This window comes from Gadus macrocephalus, chromosome 1, assembly GCF_031168955.1.
Source record: "Gadus macrocephalus chromosome 1, ASM3116895v1".
In the NCBI taxonomy this organism is placed as follows: Eukaryota; Metazoa; Chordata; class Actinopteri; order Gadiformes; family Gadidae; genus Gadus; species Gadus macrocephalus.
Genome location: NC_082382.1, coordinates 18,184,160 through 18,204,893, shown reverse-complemented (window position 1 = coordinate 18,204,893; position 20,734 = coordinate 18,184,160). Strand labels below are relative to the sequence as shown.

Here is a 20,734-nt window from a genome sequence, read left to right as displayed (position 1 = left end):
TAGTTACGCGAATGTGTATGATATTTAAATATATAAAATTAATGTGTCACCATAATGGGATGGTAAACATTTTAGTGGTTTATATGTAAAATTTAAAGTGAACTCAAAGCCGGTGACGCATTGTGTTTATGGCGCGCAGTTTTGACGGCTTTGATACAACTGCTCTTTCTTTTCGTCACATGACTTAGATGTTGAGAAAGATGCTGAGGGAAATACGAAGATGGCGTGTTGTGGGAACATTTTTTGTTGCCAATGTTGTGCAGGTGAAGGAGAGACGCGGACACCCGAAGAATTGGTCAGTAATGATTATATTAATTTGCATTGCATAATTAATGTATTGCGTTGAGCAGGTATGTTAACCTTGTTGGCGTGAGCTGTTCTCTTGTTGCTGGCCACAAGTCTCTGTTGTCATCAGAATCTGAATCAGATATACTTTATTGATTCCCGTGGGGAAATTGGGTCACGTTAGAGTTGCTCCCGTTCTAAAATAACATGTAGGCCTATAGAATAATCTAAAAAGTGCAAGAAAATAAGACTTATGTCTAAATCTTTGCATACTACAATATAAAAAAAGGTTAACACAACAAACCTACACTATGTATACCCCAAACAGTGAACATATTAATGCATAGAAATGGGATGCAATATTTTTGATAGTTTGAACTGTACAATATAAAAATATCCAGGATTAGTGTCAGAGTATTGCACAGTTTATTTATTGAATTCATGACGTGACTGCTGAGGTTTCGTTCCACTCCAGGCCATCCTAGGGGAGCTCAGGGAGGAGGAGGAAGAAATTCTACCCAGAAAGGATTACGAGGTAAAGCTACTCACAAGAAAATGCAAGATGTGATGTGGGTGATGGATAGTCTTGTGGCTAGGGGTGTTTCAAACTCAGCCAAAAGGTTCTGGGCTTGAACCCCAATGTCCATAAGTCTACCTTTTGACGTCCATTAGTAAGATCCAATGCTCTTTGGACATGTTTTGTCTTAACCATAATACAATTAAATAGTAGTTGTAACTCACAGCCTTATTTGATTCTGTTAGAGTCTGGATTATGACCGCTGCATCAATGAGCCATATGTGGAGGTTCTGGAGGGATTGAACAACAAGGTACACGCACTCTGCTCTAAATTATTACATGTCTATCAAATGTCAAGTTACTTCATTGCCTTGCTTTTTCAGTAATAAAACATCTCTTCTGTGAATAGAAAGCCAAAAAGTATGAAGCAGTGCGGTGGGTCCTGGTGTTTGCCATTGGAGTCACGGTTGGCCTGGTATGTCCTGAAATAGGTTTCTCTGTTCAGTCCAAGCTTTTTCATGAACCAACCGAAAATGGTGTTCATAATCTTGGTGTTGCTGTCTCTTTCAGGTTGGCCTGTTTGTCGATTTCTTCGTTCACCTCTTCACCTCAATCAAGTTCAGCTTGGTGGGACATTGTATCCTTAAAAACGTCACGATTTACACACTCCATCTCATATCCAAGTTGGTATCATGAGTAAGGTGGCAGGGTCATTCCGGGAGTGGGATGTCCAAACCCCAGAGTTTTCTTACCTGTAGGCATCCTGGAGCAGAATAATTGCACACTTATCTCAGATCCAGCCGTAGATCAGAAATAAGTAGCCAGTCTACAACGAGTTGATTTAAAACCTTTACAGACAGTGTACTAGTGCGGGCCAATTTTGGTGTTTTCTGTTAATAGCCAATTATGCCCTTATGGATCCTGGCATCCCGCAACATGATTGGTCCAAACAAATAGAAAGCGACAGAAATAAATGCCCCATTCACTCAGATCATCCAGAAAATGGTATGTATATCGCTGCCTGGAGGTCTACCTTAACCTTCGTCTGTGTAGCCGTGGAGGTGTGCAGTGAGAAGGGCTGTCTTGCCCTCTCCCTCCTGGAGCTGATGGCCTTCAACCTGACCTTTGTCTTCATCGCCAGTATGCTGGTCCTCATCGAGCCCGTAGCAGCAGGCTCGGGAATCCCCGAGATCAAAAGCTACCTGAACGGGGTGAAGATCCCCGGGATCGTCCGCCTACGAACGTTCCTCTGCAAGGCCGTTGGGGTGCTGTTTACCGTGGCCGGAGGTGAGGACGTGGCTCGGCCCACCATCTGCGGTTCTGCTGTTTATAATCACCTTGTACATGACAAATAACCCTTTATTGTTTGCATAAGCACTTCTTTCAAACAGATAAGCTAGGAATGTGTAATGAACATAGGGTTTGTGATGTTCTGCGAAGACATGTAAAACCATGCAACCGCTGTAGTACACACTGGTTCTTTGTTCGTAATACTTGTCTAGTAGCAATCTTCTGACTGTCTTTGTTTGACCAATCAGGGATGTTTGTGGGGAAGGAGGGACCAATGATCCACAGTGGAGCTATCGTGGGGGCCGGCCTCCCACAGGTACTGAAGGGCCTTATTTTACTGTTGGTTGGACCCAGGAGGTTGTTGTCAACAGACTAGTATTGATAGAACGCTAGAGAAAACACAATAACATTACTTTCAATTTGTTAGAATTGGAATGTTGCAAATTACCCATGCCGTTTTTTAAAGTTTACTGTTCAAATGTTGTCTGTCTCCCCATAGTTTCAAAGCATCACTTTTAAGAAGATTCACTTTGACTTCCCCTACTTTCGCAGTGACCGGTAGGATGAATACACACACACACAATCTTCTTCCCCTCCCTTGTTGTATTGGTTATTGGTAATTATTTTCACTTGCTTTTGATTTTTGATGTGTTATCAAATAAAAAAATATATAAAATACACTTCGTTTTTGGAGGCACCCATGAGGCAGTTCTGGCAGCGCTACAGTACTTGGACCTGGTTATCAACACTGGGACCTGGTTCTGTTGTGGGCCTGACATGTGTGACCCTCCAGGGACAAGAGAGACTTTGTGTCTGTGGGGGCGGCGGCGGGCGTGGCGGCTGCCTTTGGGGCTCCTATCGGAGGGACCCTCTTCAGCCTGGAGGAGGGATCCTCCTTCTGGAACCAGGCTCTCACCTGGAAAGTGGTACGCTTTCAGCTTTTAGTCGGGTGTGTCTTAAAACAAGTAAGCTGTGGATTTATTTTTAATAAAGATATCCGACTTGGGTTGCCTTTGTTTTACATTGCAATATAAGGAGAAACAAGTTCATAAGCCATTCAGAAAGGTCTCTCAAAATTCAATTATAATAAGAATAATAAGAATAAGAATCAATTATCAAGAAAGCCTTTATACAGTTAATAATAATCATATAATTTGCTACAAAGCATAGCAACAGCCTTTCAAGGTTGGCATCCTTGGCCAGTGATGAGTCAAGTAAAATGTTGAATAGTGTGTATATTTTTAAGGATAATTAATTGAAGGACAACATTTATATTATTATTCCTCCTCCAGCTCTTCGGTTCCATGTCTGCAACGTTCACCCTCAACTTCTTCCGCTCTGGGATCAATTTCAACAAGTGGGGCTCCTTCCAGCTGCCCGGTCTGCTGAACTTTGGAGAGTTCAAGGTAGAAAATATTCAATTTCCTCAATGACATACTGATAATGAACAAAACTTGCCCTAAACCAAGCAAAATATTTCCATGACACTATATCTTTGGTTCCATATTTATTTTAGTTTTATGCTTCACCATGCAGTTTGAACAATTTAACCAATCTGTCCAATAAGGAAGTTGAAGCCTGATATCACTATAAATCTTGTCTTGGTTTTCGTAGTGTCTTAGTTTGATCCTCCAAGACAACTCAATTACATACTTACCCCCCCCCCCCCCCAGTGTATGGAGGGAGATAAGACGTGCCACCTGTGGACGGTGGTGGACCTGGCGTTCTTCGTCCTCATGGGTGTGGTGGGGGGACTGCTCGGAGCCCTCTTCAACTGCCTCAACAAACACCTCGCCAAGTACCGCATGAGACACATCCACCCTAAGGCCAAGTTCGTCAGGTGTGTTCCCCTTTCTTTCTCTCTGTCTTATTCTAATTAACATGCATATTACCATTCACACACACACACACACACACACACACACACACACACACACACACACACACACACACACACACACACACACACACACACACACACACACACACACACACACACACACACACACACACACACACACACACACACACACACACACACTGTGTGTGTGAGATCAACCTGGTGTCCAGTCATCTTGCATTGCTGATGTTGGGTTAAACTCACTATTGCAATGTTTCTAACTTTGGACATCTAGATTCCAGACAATAAGCTCATTTAACAAGCTCATTAAATAAGCTTTGCGGGAGGATTTCTTATCTAGATCATGATATTTCTAGGAAATGCACTAGATTGTTAACAAGATGAGGACTTTATTATTCCTCATGCTACGAAAAAATATAAAAAGAAAAATTTTAAAAATATTTATAATTGTGTATATATATATATTTTATTTCTATACCTTCGTCTGCTCCAAGATTAAATTTAATTTAACAGAATTTTAACCCTACCTCTGGCAGAGTCCTGGAGAGTCTGTTGGTCACCATGGTGACGACGTTGGTGGTGTTTGTGGCCTCCATGACGCTAGGTGAATGCCGAGACCTGAGCCCCCCCTCCCACCGGAACGGCTCCATGATGGTGAGCTTTACCTCCCTGTCTGGTGCCCCCTCACTGGGCGAATGTTGTACCAATGCTGGGCTTAGCCACCAGTGGCTACTACCTAGCGCACAACATTCTTCAACACAAGAGAAAGGGATAAAAAAAACTCTTGATTGAATGTGGTTATTAAGTTAGGTTGGCGTGTTATATTTCCCCCAGCATATGTTAAAAGGTAAAAAAGGTCACTTCAAAGTGGGGCCAGGTTAGGTATTTTGAACTCGTAGGCCAAAGTACTGAGTTCGAGCCCCCTAATATTTGCCCTCTTAGAATAACCCATACCTGCACGTTATTGACATGTTTTTACAAATTTGAATTCAGTCACTTTGGGAAGAGTCTAAACTTCTTTATTAATTCAGCTATTAGACATGCCCCAACAGATGATGCATTACTGCGTACTGGATGCATAAAACAAACAAACCCAGTTTACGGGTTCAGGGAGTACACAGCTGTTGTTTGACGATGGCAGTGTTTGTTTCTGCCGCTGTCTCCTCCCAGCTGGGCGGGGCAGAGGACATCAACTCCACGGTGCGCAGTTTCTTCTGCCCCAACAGTACCTACAACGACATGGCCACACTCTTCTTCAACCCCCAGGAGGCGGCTATACACCAGCTCTTCCACCAGGAAGGTGAGCTCACTCACTCACTCACTCACTCACTCACTCACTCACTCACTCACTCACTCACTCACTCACTCACTCACTCACTCACTCACTCACTCACTCACTGACTGACTGACTGACTGACTGACTGACTGACTGACTGACATTATCCAGGGATATTAATGCCACCCTTTCAATGGCAAATATCAATTCCCAGTACTTTTACATGTATTTTCTGATTATGTTATTGATTAAAGTATAATAACTTCAATTATGCAGTATTAAGTTTTATTATATTGTGTTACCTATTTCCAATCATATATTTGCCTGTAATGTCTGTAAGTGTCTGATGCTGCAGGTCTCTCCTGAGAAAGAGATGCTCAGTGAACAATCAAACAAATCCGACCAGAACAGAGTCCCGTCCCGACAGTGTCGTCCGTGAAGACGTTTTGGACAGCCTCTTTTTGTTTTGGTCCACAGGAACCTTCAGCCCGGTGACGCTGTCGGTGTTCTTCCTGCTCTACTTCCTGTTGGCGTGCTGGACGTACGGTACGGCGGTCCCCAGCGGCCTGTTCGTCCCCTCGCTGCTCTGTGGCGCCGCCTACGGGCGCCTAGTGGCCAACCTCCTCAACATGTAAGAGGGGACGGGAACGGGATGACCCCAGATAAGATTTTAAAGGGGACACATTATACCACCAGGTGTTACAATTACAATTAGGGCATTTAGCAGACGCTTTTATCCAAATTGACGGCAGAGTCAACCATGAAAGGTGACAGCCAGCTCGGTAGGAGCAGTTAGGGGTGTGTGTGTGTGTGTGTGTGTGTGTGTGTGTGTGTGTGTGTGTGTGTGTGTGTGTGTGTGTGTGTGTGTGTGTGTGTGTGTGTGTGTGTGTGTGTGTGTGTGTGTGTGTGTGTGTGTGTGTGAATGGTAATATGCATGTTAATTAGAATAGAATAAGTGTCTTGCTCAGGGACACATCAACACTCAGCTAGGAGGAGCTAGGGATCGAACTAGCAACCTTTCGGTTACAAGACAATTGCCCTACCTCCTGAGCTAAGCCGAGGTGTGAGTGTGATTATTAATCAACACAACATCAGCTCGGATGTTGAGGTTCTTTTACCTGAGTACTGCCTCATCGCTATCTCCTACATTAACTCTGTTAACGCAAAGTCAATTTAGGAGATTTTCCCGGATCGGACCAAGGGAGAACGCAAATCCCTGACGAATGATCATCAATAGTCAAACGAAATGTGAATGTTGCTGATAGATTAGGGGCCAACTCTGTACATTTTGGCTAGGAGTTGAACATTCTAACCACTACACTGCCCCGGAAATCATTCTTTGATTATTCTCAATGTGTTCTCAAAAACATTGGCCCTTGCTTCCTCAAAATGCAGGAAGGAAGTGCAGGATCTGGGAGTGAAGCTCCATTATGAATCTGAGAGATTATAAAGTGTGCCCATACAAGTGCTTATGGTTAGAACAAGCTAGTCCCATAGCTGATACAGTGTCATCTATCTGTCCAAAGCCTTTAGTTTCACAGGGGAAACTGAGAAGCTGAGTTTCTCTGTGACCTCCCATGAACCACACACACACACACACACACACACACACACACACACACACACACACACACACACACACACACACACACACACACACACACACACACACACACACACACACACACACACACACACACACACACACACACACACCGTGGAATCTGCTGACAATGCAATTGTCACTTTCTGTGGTACCACAGAAAAGTTGTATTTAACCTCCTTCCCACTGTGTACACACACGCACACGCACACACACACACACACACACACACACTCTTAATCAAGGCTTTGAGCTTCCCTCGACTGTAAGTAAGTTGGGACTTGGACAACTAATGAGGTTCCAGCTCCTGCCAGAATCTCTGCATTCTCACCTGCCACTCCTTGCTTTCTCTACCCTCATATTTTCAATATAAATGTACATCTAGAAATGAATACTTCTATGAAGACATTGGGTTGCATTTAGTTACTTAAAGTTTGGTTGTCGAAGAACCAATGGAACCTTCTAGTTATTCATCTTTTAGAAACAACCAAACATGGTTTTCAAGTCTTCATATGAAGCATTTTGATATCTGATATGTGTAGACATAATTCATCCTTCAGCTCCCCTGCCTGGACTATTGTGGTCTCTTGGATGCCTTTTGTCTGGGACATCTTGCATCCCATTCCACTACATGGTGGCCCACTAGGCCGTCCCCCTCCCCCCATGTGTAATCCAAACGCTGCTTCTGCACCCTGGCACGTTGCCTGTTAACGGTGTCCCACGAGCGGGAGGATTTGCAGCTGCCCTCTCTGGCACCTCCGTGCCTCTTCTTTTATCTAATGGTGTTACCTCCCTCTACCTGGGAACTCTACAGGCGTAGGAAAGGTACTTGCAGGCAAACGCTCCTTTTCTCTGCCCTGTATGACCTTCTCTATACCTCTAAACTCTCCTTTTCCGTGCCGTCATTACCACTAGCTACCTGTGCTTAAGTAGTCAGTTGGTTGGTTAGTGACTTAGTGATGGATTTAGTTCATTAATCATTAGTTTTGGGGTCAAAGTACACATACTGCTTTGGTTCTGTTTTATGAGCGGTCAAGAGAAATTGTCACATCTTTTTCTCTTTCATTTTCTCTCTCGCCATAAGAAACTTTGGGATGAACGTGTACTCGGGGACCTTCGCTCTGATTGGAGCAGCCTCCTTCCTTGGGGGCGTGGTCAGGATGACCATCAGTCTGACTGTCATCCTCATCGAATCGACCAATGAGATCACATACGGCCTGCCAATCATGATAACACTGATGGTAGGTATCAAGACGTTATGTTAATATCTTGCTTCAATAAGAGAGTGTCTGCACGTCTGTCCTTCAATTTTCTCGCCCAACCGTTCATCCGATTAGCTTCACACTTGGCGGGTGTTTTGCTGAGGACCAGAGGAGTTGCAGTGTTGAATGTGAAGATGTTTGTTGAGTGGTTCTCAATAAAGTGGCATGCAGCAATAAGGTGGCCAAGCAATTGGCCCATTCCGCACAAGTTGCTCTGTATTAGAGAGCATTTATAGTATTTAGGTGTCCTCTCCACCATGCTTATAAACTCTCCTTGCCTTGTGTTTCCCAGGTGGCTAAGTGGACAGGGGACTTCTTCAACCACGGTATCTACGACATCCACATCCACCTGAGGGGCGTGCCTCTGCTGGAGTGGGAGACAGAGGTGGAAATGGACAAGTACGCTATATTGTGCATTAGTATACTGCCCCCTGCTCTACCGGGGGGTTGGAAAGGCTTATAGAATTGTCCGTCATTGTCCTTTTATTAAAGCTATAGTGTAGGTATTTATTTTAGAAGACTTCTAAATGATAAAGTTTGTTAAATTCTTCAGCAATCAATATAATTGATTTTCTTCCCACACACAATTTTTCTTCAGATTTTGTCCAACAGTAAATCTGTTGTTCATTGACCCCCAACCTCTATTCATCTCTATCCGTCTCCTCTGATAGGCTGACGGCCAGTGACATCATGGAGCCCAACCTGACGTATGTGTATCCGCACACGCGTGTCCAGTCTCTGGTGAGCATCTTGCGCACCACGGCCTACCACGCCTTCCCCGTGGTGACCGAGAACCGGCCCAACGAGAGGGACTTCATGAAGGGAAACATTCTGGTCAGCAACAACATACACTTCAAGGTAGGACATCTTGGATCCACTCTGTGGTCATTTGATGCAGTCGACATTTTGGGTACATTTTTTTTCATGTGTTGTGTTTTGATGGTGTTTATGATGTTTTAGAAATGTAGCTTCATAACAAATATTGTTCATTTATACCGTACATTTCTACTTTGTGATGGTTTATTGTTAAGTACATATTTTCTGTGTGATCATACACTGGTATGATCAATTCCTAAATTGGTTCTCGTTCTTGAACTTTCATCATTGGTTGTCGGTCGCCTCAGTGCGCAAAGCTGTTTCATCTGCAGACCACCGGGGGGTGATGGGGAGCTGTAGAGAACCCAAAAAGTCTCAGACTTGCAGGAGAAGGTGTCACCCAGATCATAACCATGTTAAATAAAGTCATTGATTCTCAGGGATGGAACGGCAAAGACCTTCCCTTTGCTTAGCCATAGGGAGGTCAGCCTCGACACTTTTACACTTTGAAATCAAGGCTCAAAACGTATGTCTGTTTGCTTTTAAGCTCTTTTGTTTAAACGTATGTCTCTACTGTTGTTTTCATTATTTTAGCATCCTGTACTTTAATTTACAATTATCTTTAAAATGGTCCCCTTGTCATGATTGTCCTCTTTTCTTAATGTCTTGATCCCGGCTGATGTAAAGCCCTCTGAATGACCTTGAGGGGGCAGTACAAAAGAAACCATTGACAACCAACGTCCTGTCTGTCACTTCCTGGCGCGCAGAAGGCGAACATCGTGACGCGTGCGGGGGAGCAGCGGCGGCGGTGCCAGTCCATGAAGTCGTACCCGTCCAGCGAGCTGAGGAACGTGTGTGACGAGCAGGAGGCCGCCGCCGACACGGCGGCCGTGGCCGCGGCCGGCGCCCAGAACGCCCAGGAGGGCGAGGACATGCTGCAGCAGATGCTGGACCGCAGGTGGGCCACGCCCCCTTCAGCAGTCCGACTTTATTGATATCACACTCTAGGCGCAGAAAACAGTGTGTGTAAGGTCATCGACACAACGAGAGCAAGGAATTGTAAAGCATAAGGCCTCGTCGGGGCGGACGGGATGTAATGTTCTTGAACAGGGGCGCCCAGTACGTCGATCGCGATCGACCGGTCGATCGCAAAGGTAGTGCAGTTGTGCGACATTCCCCCAAAAAAAACAAATATATATTTTCAGCCATTTGTAAAACTGCTTGAGACTAGTGTCCGGACTATGCAACCCTGGCTGACTCCATTGGGTGCAAGTCATCAGAGCATGTACTAATTATATATAAATAAATATATGTTTAGCACTTTTCGAATGGAGGTCGATCATTTTTGATCTGCTCATTTTGAAAGTCGCTCACAAGCCGAAAAAGTGTGGGCACGCCTGTTCTAGAATCCTATAGCTAACTAACCAAACTGACACACGCAATATCACACGTCCAAAGTCCCCTGCTTCACTCACAGGTTTTAGTGTGAAGGTTGTCTGTAACTCTCCTCCTCTCCCCCTAACCTCGTCCCCAGGTACGTGCCCTACCCCAACCTGTACCCCGACCAGTCCCCCAGCGAGGAGTGGACCCTGGAGGAGCGCTTCAGACCGCTCACCTTCCACGGCCTGGTCCTCCGCTCGCAGCTGGTCACGCTGCTGCTGAGGGGCGCCTGCTACGCCGAGAACCAGTCGGTAAGGACGCACACGCACACGCGCGGCGCGGAAGGATACCTTAACTAGAAGAAGCACGCGCATGTTCTCAATCAGTATCGTATTGCATGCATTTTTATTCATATGTTGAACGTTATGACCATATTCTTTTCAAACTGTTTTTTGTTATTATTAATGCAAACTGTTTGTTCTCTTGTGTTCGTTGCTTGGGAACGCTGAGCCCTGGGTTTTTGTTGCTGTGATGTTTTTATGTCAGGTTTAGCGCCTGGCCTTGGAAAATAGTTGTGTACACAGAATTCAAAAAGCTGTATACTAGATGTTTACACATGAATACCTTGTAGTGTGGACATGGCCAGAAGGCTGCTGCTGTCTGAGCGTACAAGACACCAGCCACTCTAACCTGTCCTGCTGTGTGCCCTCTGACCCCAGAGTGCCACCCAGCCCAGGCTGTCCCACGCGGAGATGACGGAGGACTACCCCCGCTACCCTGACATCCATGAACTGGACCTGACCCTGCTCAACCCCCGCATGATAGTGGTACGCTCCAGACCATCCCAATCCATACACTGGATCAGTCCATTAATAATAATAATAATAATAATAATACATTTTATTTGAGGGCGCCTTTCATAGAACTCAAGGTCACCTTACAGGGCAGTGTTTAAAAAAAATAAATAAAAAAAATAAACAATCGTAAAAATGGTCTATTATTGGTGCGGGTCTAGTGCTGTGGATGGAGTGGTTAACTCCTATCAAAATAGGGTACTGGGTTTGATTTCCCAAAGTCCACAGACCACAACCTTAAGGTGTCCTTAAGCATGAGCCCCCCAACCCCTGCCAGTTCTTTAAAGGGGTGATTTCATGCCACCAGGTGTGTGTGTGTGTGATTAGCCATTACAAGCCGTTTTGAAATCTGCCTTTCCCTGTGTTTTAGTGATATCACGAGTGTGAGTGTCCACCTAGATGTATGATGAATAGATGAGCGACTTTTGCTCCGATCCACTGGGTAGGCTGGTAAACGGACCTACCCAGCATACAGCTAGGTGGTCACGCCCACTTGTGATGTCACTTGTGTTCTCTTTACATTCAGTACATCTCCTAAACAACCAGAATGTTTCACCAGTGTTTTCCTGTGTTCACTTCCGCAGGACATCACGCCCTACATGAACCCGTGTCCCTACACCGTGTCCCCCAACACACACGTCTCCCAGGTGTTCAACCTCTTCAGGACCATGGGGCTCAGACACCTACCGGTGGTCAACGCTGTTGGGGAGGTGAGTGCTCCTGTTTATATGGACCCTGTAGGAGGGCCGGACCATTGTAGACCCTGTAGGGGCTGGAGGTGAGTGGTCCTGTCTGGGTGATACCAGGTTATATAAACCCTGTATGGGATGGAGGTGAGTAGTCCTGTCACAGGACTAACATTTTTATCTGAATGTATTGTAACAGCCGCTTAAAACTATGTGTGTAAATTCTCACGCAACTGTGAGGCAGCTTCATTAGACTTAGTCTGGCGGAGCTTAGAGTTCTAAAGCTCTACCGGATGTACCAAGCTGTCAACAACTCAACAACTCAATTAACATAATCCTACATAAATCCAGAATGGCGTCAATGGTTATGAACCAAAGACCCTTGAGATATGCAGTGGACGTCGTGGTCCAGGAATATATCTCTGGAATTGTGTTTCTTGTGTATTTATTAAATAAACATTATAGCTACAATTGTGAGTGAGTTTCAAAGAACAGGTTACACTGAAACATACATTTAGGTTTGTATTTACAAACGCAAAGGACAAAATATAGGGCAAAGTTATGCAATATTCCGTGTGTGGGGGTGTACATTAAATATTTAATTCTAATCCTGCTTCCCAACCCGCCAAATCTAAGAGAGCGGCCAAACTGTTTTCCCAAAACAAAGCTATAGAGAAGGAAGTAAAATGGCGAAGAAATCCATCTTGAGCTATGATGAACCACTTCCCCAGTGTGAGCTGGCCCTCTTTCCTTTGTTTCCACACAGATCGTGGGGATTATCACCAGACACAATTTAACCCACGAGTTCCTCCAAGCCAAGCTCCGGCAGCATTACGTCACCATCTGAACACCTGGCCTCCTGCTTTTCCAGATGTTCTCCTGAGCTCCTCTCTCCAAACACACACGGTACTTAGACCCCTTGTGTACGCGTTAGACATGACCGTTTCCCTGTCGTTATGGGGGCTCGTGTGACCACACCGCCAGACGACTTTAGACTCCCACTTTCCTCATCGAAGGGCGATTGATATTCTATCATTTAAATAGCACGACATGTGAAGCATGTTTCTGCATTGTTTTATTCGAAGGGGTGCACCACTACTCGTATTGGCTTCTGGGTTATCATTATAGACATGGGTTATCAATATAGATCAATAGATACTGGTACATATCCCTAATACATTTAATAATCAATAACACATACCACATCCGATTTCCGTATTTGTGCTTCTTTAACACATTGCTATCTTTGTATGCTGCAGATAACACTGCAGATAATTGCGTGTGGGACTTTAAATTGGTTGCTCCCCTCCTAAAATGTGGTGTTGTGCATCCCAAACATTATTTCATTTGTATTATAACTGCTTCATTTCAAGCTTTCAGTTTTCGTTGTTCAATAGCATAGCGAATATTATTGGGGGTCAACACGCACTAACACTAACTGTTCTACCAAAGTGAAGTTATCCTACACTTGAACTTGTTCCTTTTTGTCTTCTCCCTAATCCTAATAACCTAAATTCCCCTGCGACTAAACATCATAACCTCGTCACTGTAGCACTTTTAATTATGATTTTTTTTTTATCTGTAAATATAATTTTGCATTTGCCGTGTCTGTGAAGGGGAATGCAGTTGCACTAATAGCTTGCGTCACTGTCGCAATGCGGGCCTTCAGCAGAGAGGCTGGTCTTTTAATAACAAAAAGGGGCTCTCTCGCCAGGCGGGTTCACCTTGAGACGGCCCAGTCCAACTGGGTCGCTGTGCTCATTAGCAGCCTGTGTGCTGCTGAGTGTGGCAGTGGGCAGAGTGCCCCCTCCTCTGAGATAATGGCAAATGTATTTTTGTTCTGTGTTCAGGGAAAGTGTACACAATGTGTTTACCTGTCTTGAGGGATGATCAAGCCATGGTGCTTTTTTGTTTTGTTGAATGAAGGAGTTGTATGAGTTTATCACTATCCTTAAAGGGTGATTCAAAGGGGAAACGTTTTGAAGCGTGTAGCATGTTTCCAGTTCGCTTGGAAACGTCAAGCGTCTACTGAAGGACACCATTCAAGCAGTTGAGGTGATGAATGTGGTGTCATTGTGGTGATTTTTTTATTTTAAGACTAGACTTTAGAAGGGAAATGAACAAAGGACGTAGGAAAGAGCATATACTGTGAGAGTATTCCAGAAAAACGACCCTAATGGCACATTTAAGCATCAAACATTCCTTATGTATCGCTTATCCTCCTTTTGTTTATTGAAGATATTTTTAGATTATTATTTTTTTAATCAGTTGACATATCATTTAATGTATTTTTAATGTGTAATTCACACACGCATTTGAAGTACAAACCAACAAACGCAATCCCTGGAAAATTGTAAGAAATACTCTAGCTGTATTGTCATCCATTACTTTGAATATGACTTGCATTTTATCCGGACTATGTGGTAGTATCTTAGTATTAAAGTCTCTGGTCGTGACTGTCAAGGGATTACAAGACACACACATTTAAACAGGGAGGCCTTATTCAAAGGACGTTGAAGTTTCCATTGTTTGTGGAATACTTGTGTCTTACATGGTGAACCTGCCTTGGAGGTTGAGTTGTTGCGCTGTACTCGTTGTGGAATGGAAACCAAACTCGGGGCCAAGAGCTTTTTAATGTACAATAAAACAAATGCAGAAATTTCTGTCTCATGCTTTTCTTCCACCCTCGAAGGCTTTTGTCATGCATACAAATTTGGTCCTATTTAATTCAGCGTTTGCTGGATTTCTAAATGGTGATTGTGCATGGTAAACACTTTTATCCAAAGCAGCCTACCGTGGATTTATTTTCCATTGGATCCATGTCATTAGTGAGTAGGTGGGTGTCGGGGCATCTTGCTCAGAGATGCCGACAGGTAGATTGCAGACATTGGGGATCGAACCTGGAAACTCCAGATAAAGAGACTATGGTGCCCTGAGTAATGTTTTTATTCTTGAATTAAAAATTACATTTATAAAACTGCCGTTAAAATAGCAGCATGTGAACATATTACATCAATGTACTACTGCAATACTGAGTTGTTAGTTAACCTGTAGTATACATATTCTCTGAACACGCCCAATCAGGTGCTGCGAGGTCTGTTCCAGCTAACTGTTTTCCACATTATGCTGATGCTGGGAGAGCAGCCAGCCTGGCTGCTAATCAGGCTAATCTTCACCCAGGGTGGAACACACATTTAAACCCTGAGCCCTCTGCATCAGGCACCTGTCACCTTTTTCACTTCTTTGGATAAAAGTAATTATTAAATAACTGAACTATAAATAAACGGTATGGTGGTCAGATTCCCACAAATTAAAAGCACACCTCCAAAGCTCTGTACAGTTCAGGTTTGTACAAAATAAGTTCACATCCAGTCTGGACTGTAATGTTAAAATAAAAGCGTGTTCTGAACGGTCTGCTTGGTTCAGGTGTCTACAAAATAAAAGCGCAGCCGGTCTGATCTCTCCCAGTTGGCTGTGTCTGGGTGGAGGGTTAAAATGGTGGGTAGAGTCTGAATGAGTGTAGAGGTAATAGGACCTGACAGCGGAGCTCTGCTGGCTCTCATATGGCGCTAAAGTATGGTGACACCTCAGCTGTGATGGCTGCCAGGAGTCATTATACCCCCACCCCATTAATGTCCACACTGCTGTCTGCAAAGCATTTTTCACACCATGAACTGGTCACTTGTTGGGTATTAATAGAACGGGTCTATTTCTGACATTGAGATAATACCACTGTTGTGTCTTGCTTCAGGATTGACGTGAATTGAACAGGTGTTTCTTATTGCTTGTGGTTGATCCATGTTTTGGATATTTACAGCTATCAAATTTGACTATCTACAGAGGTGAGCCGAAAGAATGATTCCGAGATCCTTTGTATTTATTTTATATTCAAATGTACAGCCAAATGTCCAAACCACACAGATTATTCAGAAAAAAAACACTGTTTTACATTCAGTTTACTTGGAACAATTGCAAATGGAAAAGATGACCCAAACTTATTTAAAAGCATATTCCTGAAAACCTGTGTTTTGAAATGCGATTTCAGTCGCATTTAGTACATGATATCATCGAAGTGTTGTCAGAACCGAGGGTAGCCAACTTCTAGATAAAGAGAGTGAAGATCATAGAGACAGTGAAAACGTTCTCTGATGCACCTCTCAATCATTCAACCTGGAAACAGAACATGGAAAAACGTTAAACATAATCTTTCAGTCAAATCATGCTTTTCATATTAAAAGTGTCATGATTTCAATCCCCCATTTCAGGTGTATATATTAAAGCTGCTATTAAGAAGTCTGGTATATCACACTACTGTTTTCGTTCAATTGGGTTTTGATTGAGTGTCATGGTTGCAATGCATTCGGGAACATGAGAGAACAATGAGACCCAATCCAAACATGATTTTATCACTAAAAGGTGGTTGGGATTTTTGCAGATTGCAGCTTTAAGTGAGAATAGGTCAGAATGAAACACAAATTGATTACTCTACTAATATAATTGCCACTACTTATTCCCTTCGTCATTTGCCACTGCTGCCGTTACCTCTTCCGTTGTTGCACCCGAGGCCGCTGCTGTTTCCAACGCGGTCCATCCGGCCCCCGAAGCAGGCCGACGTCCGGCTCCTAGTGGCCATGAGCAGGTCCTGCAGTCGGCTCCTCAGGGTCGCCGTCCGGCCGTAGCCGTCCGCAGCGGGCTCCTGGGGCCTCTCTGGGCCGACCAGGGCCCTGTCTGGCCCCTGGTTGGCCCCGTCGTACTCCTCCTCCTCCACCAGGGTGTTGTCTTCTGGGGCCCCGCCGGCCAGCGACTCCTCCAAACGCTCCAATAGAGACTGATGTGATGGAGGAGGGATCACGTTGTTATTAACGTTAGACAGATTTAAATCTGACTATATTCTTCCAATTATGAACTGCCTCACTATTGGGTTGTGCACTTTCTGAGCTGAAGTTAAGTTTGAAGTTATCTTTTAACCTTTTTCATTAAACAGTTGTAGAGCATTTCAGAAGGCTACAAACTCATCAAAGAAGACTAGTGTGTGTTTATGAACCCTTGCATTGCTACTATCTTAAAGATGTATTTTAGGCGCTCATTGACGCATGCCCTTTGAACAATGTGAACGAGCCCTGCGAAAGTCATGCAATTGCTCTAATTACAGTTATTAATATGTTGCGGCGCTGTAGGGATAATTCAAGTTCATAAACATCTCCCAGTCAGCCAGTTCCTCGCTGCGCTAGTTCTGTCCTTGAGGTGGAAAGAAAGACTGCACTCATAGAGGAGTTTTAAATATTTTCTTTCCCTCAAAATCTTTTCTTTCCCCAAAATAATTCTGATGAACTCTTTGGACAACTTCCAATGGTTTCTCTGTTTCAAATCTCACAACGTGAATTTATTAGTTATTAACATGTGCCTTTCTCAGTGTGATGAAACTAGAGTGAGGGCCGTGTGAGGGAACACAGTTCCTGGGGTGGGGATGGAGAAGTAGCCTTCAGGATAATGTCCCGGCGCTCCTTGAGAAAGTCACTCTTGACTGTCAGACATGTGGTGTGGCTTTTGAGCTGACATCACTACAGGCGAGAGTGCATGAAAGCCATTCTAACGCCTGTATATCTATGATAGGAGAGTTGGGGTCTTGACCCTTTATAATCAAATAGTCCTTATAGGGATTTGAAAAGTGGAAGTTTCAAATATTTCTAAAGCTGTTTTATACTGGTTACTACGACATCATTTACATTAGGGAATTCAATTATGTTATGTTGGATTTTCCCACATGTTAAAAGCAACATAGATCCAATATTTACTGAAGGATTTAAATATACTGACATTTCTGTAAAGAAATGCGGCTTTAGAGTAACTTCTTGTAAATTCTACATACTTAAGTACGAAATACTTATGTCAATAAGTACCAACACAATGGATGGGATTCTTACAAATCATGAAATGTCTCTTTAAATTGAAATTCTTATTCAATCTAAGTGTACACTCGATTATCAACTGGTGGCTCTTCGTAAGGTTTTGGAATAATCCCTATTTTGCCCTAATTATTTCTTAGTTTCTCCCTGGATTTCAATAACCCTCTCGAAACCAAACTTCACCATTGAAACAAAACATGTACACACAAAAAACACCAGGTTCCCATAAGACTGGTTCCTGGTCTTACCTTGAGCTGGGCTAGGTCCCCTGTGGTAGAGTACGGTCTGGGCAGCGCATGGCCCCGGGCCCCCAGCCTGAGCTGACACAACAGGGCCAGCAGGCCCCACAGGACCGCTGTCTTCATGGTTTAGTCCTGGTCCACTGGCTGGTCTGGCCAGCGGACCGCTGTCCCCAGCCGCTTTATACCGGCCCCAAAAGGTGTTTGGTTAGACATCATTTGGCAGATTGTCTCGAGTGCATTCCAACACCTTCCGAGCGATAATCCACGCCAGTCACATGGCTTTTTTTTTTTTAAGTGAGGAAGGCTGGTGGGTGTGTGCGTTGGTCAATTGTGTATGTCTGTCTTTGGCAGTGTGACTGGTTACCGCTGGTTACCTCAGTCGCTACATACCATAGTAGGCTGTGGTCTGCTCAGGGAGAGGGTGGGGCTTATGTTTTTGTTATTGTGTACTTATATCATTCATCACTACCTCGATAATATCTTCATTATAGTGGTTCCATCATGATTTTATCGTTAATTCGTGATGTTATCTGTAATATCGTCAATGTTTCAATTATATCGTTGTTGTATCAGCAATATGTTATCGGTTTTAAATTCATTTTATTAGCAAAATCCTCATTATATTGTTTAAATAATCATTGTATTGGTTATAGGCCTATTGTCATTGTAATGGTTTGAATGTATTTCAAAGATTTCAGCAATGATTACAGCTTTTGTTTTGTGGTTACAAATATGAGTTGCATGACAACCATATAAGTCAGAAACATTAATTTGAGGCTACTCCTCTGTGTGTGTGTGTGTGTGTGTGTGTGTGTGTGTGTGTGTGTGTGTGTGTGTGTGTGTGTGTGTGTGTGTGTGTGTGTGTGTGTGTGTGTGTGTGTGTGTGTGTGTGTGTGTGTGTGTGTGTGTGTGTGTGTGTGTGTTTTGATGAACTGCACTCAACTTGTCTGTGCTTGGGGTAGATTTATAAATATCACGTAGAATATGCCATAGACTATAGGACCTAATTCATTTAATTTGGGATACATTTTGAAAGTCTATGTAATTTCTTGGTTTACGTAAACCACGCGTGGTTTGGGGTTCGAAGAGAAATCAGGCGGAGCCGGAGTCTCTTCTATCGTTGCGATCTGTTCGCTGTCCAAGGTGCTGAAACCTTTGGTCGCCGTTCTTTTCCTTACAGACTATTGCTCATAGCCATTACTTTTGACGCAAGATGTAGGCTTTGCCTATTAAGTTTGTGTAGCCTAGAATAGCCTTGAACTCGTAACGTGGCCTAATATTTGTATAACTTTTTTCTTCATCGTAAATAGCCTAATTAAGCGCAGGCTCTTTAACAAAACAACAACACTATAATGCGTAGATGTAAACATTTATTAATGAATTATTAATTACCATTCAGCAGTAGGCATATATCAAGAGCATTCACACATCGTTACACATACATATTTGAAGTCAGGACAAACAAAGTAATAATAAATATAATGAAATAAATATGCTATGAATAAAAATAGGCTATTCTTTGGTGGAGAGCTTGCAGGTTCTTCATTTGTTCAGACATCATCTTGTCCTTGAAGCTGCAACAGAACAAAAACATTTTTCGGTTATTTTTCATTTCTGAATTGAAAAAGTGGAAAAGTTTCCAAAGTGGACACCAGAAATGTAAGGAAAATAAATGAATAAACAATGTGATTGTACAGGATATAGTGGCGGCTATCCCAAATCGCTCCTTCATAGACCTCACATAAACGAGTCCACCACAAAGATCAACCAGCCCACTTACTGAACCTGCTGGCGGTGTTGCAGCCCAGGGAGCTCATGGAGCCGATCCGGTCCATTCTCCCGCCGAAGCAGTTGGACGACTTCCGGCCGGAGTCGTTGTTCCGGACGGACTTCAAGTTCTTGGCCGAGAGGAACTCCCTAATGGCGGCCTCGTCCAGCCTCGCCTGAAACTCTTCCTGGTCGCTGTCCGGCTTAGCGGCTATGTCGACGTCCAAAACGTCATCCCTCTCCATGGGCAGTTGATCCATCCTTGTCTCCGCCGGTAGAGACTCCTCTAGTCTGCGGAGTAGCGTCTGCGATTCCAGACAAAATATATTATATTTCAAAATTATATCAAATAAAAGATTTGCTACCTAGGCTGAGTCTATTGGTCGAATTCAACAGCAGTATTGTTACACGATGACAACTCTGTAGGCTTACCTTTAAGAGGTCAACGTCATTACCACCCAGGCCGGTGTTGACGGGATGCGATCTGAACACCTGCAGGTTGACGAGCAGACCGAGGCAGAGCAGTGAGAGATGAGACAGTTGCATTTTGTCTTCTGTTTGTTTGGTTTCTGTTCCCTTCGTGTCTTTGCTCGGAGGCTTTCTTGGTTTCTGACCCTCGGTGAGCATGGTTCTTTTATACTGAAGTTCGACATCCTCAGCTATGCGAGGAATTGGGTTCGCATTCCTGACACCTGATTCTGATAAGGCGGCCCGTCGGAAACGGCTCCTTTTAAAGCGTCGACCGTGTGAGAGGATCCACAGCGATGACATAGTGACTTCGATACACTGCCAAGAGGAGATATGTTTTGTTTTAGAATAATACGTGCACCGTACACGCTCCACGGAGCCCCAGCCCCCGCCCTTTGAGTGTGACATTGTTTCACGACGTTAAGTGGCGGGAACGTGTTTAGTAAACACGTGGGGTCAAGCGAAGGGCACCGCCGTATCGTTCTATCAATTCTAAATGTGGCAGCGCGCACGGTGAGCTC

The 20,734-nt window shown here is 43.9% G+C and overlaps 3 protein-coding genes across 3 annotated transcripts; 1 reads left to right on the top strand and 2 right to left on the bottom strand.

The window, feature by feature from the left end:
* The first annotated feature begins 189 nt into the window (after window positions 1-189).
* Window positions 190-14,489, top strand: clcn6 (chloride channel 6). The gene is made up of 22 exons (XM_060056971.1): window positions 190-295; window positions 761-820; window positions 1,048-1,113; window positions 1,212-1,277; window positions 1,373-1,439; window positions 1,856-2,089; window positions 2,341-2,408; window positions 2,592-2,650; window positions 2,886-3,018; window positions 3,385-3,498; window positions 3,766-3,932; window positions 4,490-4,607; window positions 5,124-5,253; window positions 5,707-5,860; window positions 7,917-8,073; window positions 8,387-8,493; window positions 8,766-8,952; window positions 9,678-9,868; window positions 10,445-10,601; window positions 11,010-11,117; window positions 11,729-11,854; window positions 12,597-14,489. The coding sequence occupies exons 1-22, from the start codon at window positions 221-223 to the stop codon at window positions 12,675-12,677; spliced, it is 2,625 nt and encodes an 874-aa protein (XP_059912954.1). The 5' UTR covers window positions 190-220; the 3' UTR covers window positions 12,678-14,489.
* Window positions 14,490-15,689: 1,200 nt separating this feature from the next.
* Window positions 15,690-18,149, bottom strand: nppa (natriuretic peptide A). The gene is made up of 3 exons (XM_060057749.1): window positions 17,985-18,149; window positions 16,373-16,658; window positions 15,690-16,000 (listed from the first exon to the last, which is right to left on the bottom strand). Exons 1-3 carry the CDS (start codon window positions 18,099-18,101, stop codon window positions 15,996-15,998), a joined length of 408 nt encoding a protein of 135 aa, XP_059913732.1. The 5' UTR covers window positions 18,102-18,149; the 3' UTR covers window positions 15,690-15,995.
* A 1,179-nt stretch (window positions 18,150-19,328) lies between these two features.
* Window positions 19,329-20,387, bottom strand: nppb (natriuretic peptide B). The gene is made up of 3 exons (XM_060057609.1): window positions 20,178-20,387; window positions 19,759-20,050; window positions 19,329-19,552 (listed from the first exon to the last, which is right to left on the bottom strand). The coding sequence occupies exons 1-3, from the start codon at window positions 20,370-20,372 to the stop codon at window positions 19,536-19,538; spliced, it is 504 nt and encodes a 167-aa protein (XP_059913592.1). The 5' UTR covers window positions 20,373-20,387; the 3' UTR covers window positions 19,329-19,535.
* Window positions 20,388-20,734: the final 347 nt, after the last annotated feature.

Bases quoted from the DNA above. Each gene is read 5' to 3' on its own strand.
- clcn6 (XM_060056971.1), top strand. From the start codon at position 221: ATGGCGTGTTGTGGGAACATTTTTTGTTGCCAATGTTGTGCAGGTGAA. The intron at 296-760 runs GTCAGTAATGAT...GTTCCACTCCAG, and splicing joins CGCGGACACCCGAAGAATTG to GCCATCCTAGGGGAGCTCAG. The intron at 2,090-2,340 runs GTGAGGACGTGG...TTGACCAATCAG, and splicing joins GCTGTTTACCGTGGCCGGAG to GGATGTTTGTGGGGAAGGAG.
- nppa (XM_060057749.1), bottom strand. From the start codon at position 18,101: ATGAAGACAGCGGTCCTGTGGGGCCTGCTGGCCCTGTTGTGTCAGCTC. The intron at 16,659-17,984 runs GTAAGACCAGGA...CCATCACATCAG, and splicing joins GGGACCTAGCCCAGCTCAAG to TCTCTATTGGAGCGTTTGGA.
- nppb (XM_060057609.1), bottom strand. From the start codon at position 20,372: ATGCTCACCGAGGGTCAGAAACCAAGAAAGCCTCCGAGCAAAGACACG. The intron at 20,051-20,177 runs GTAAGCCTACAG...CTGGAATCGCAG, and splicing joins ATGACGTTGACCTCTTAAAG to ACGCTACTCCGCAGACTAGA.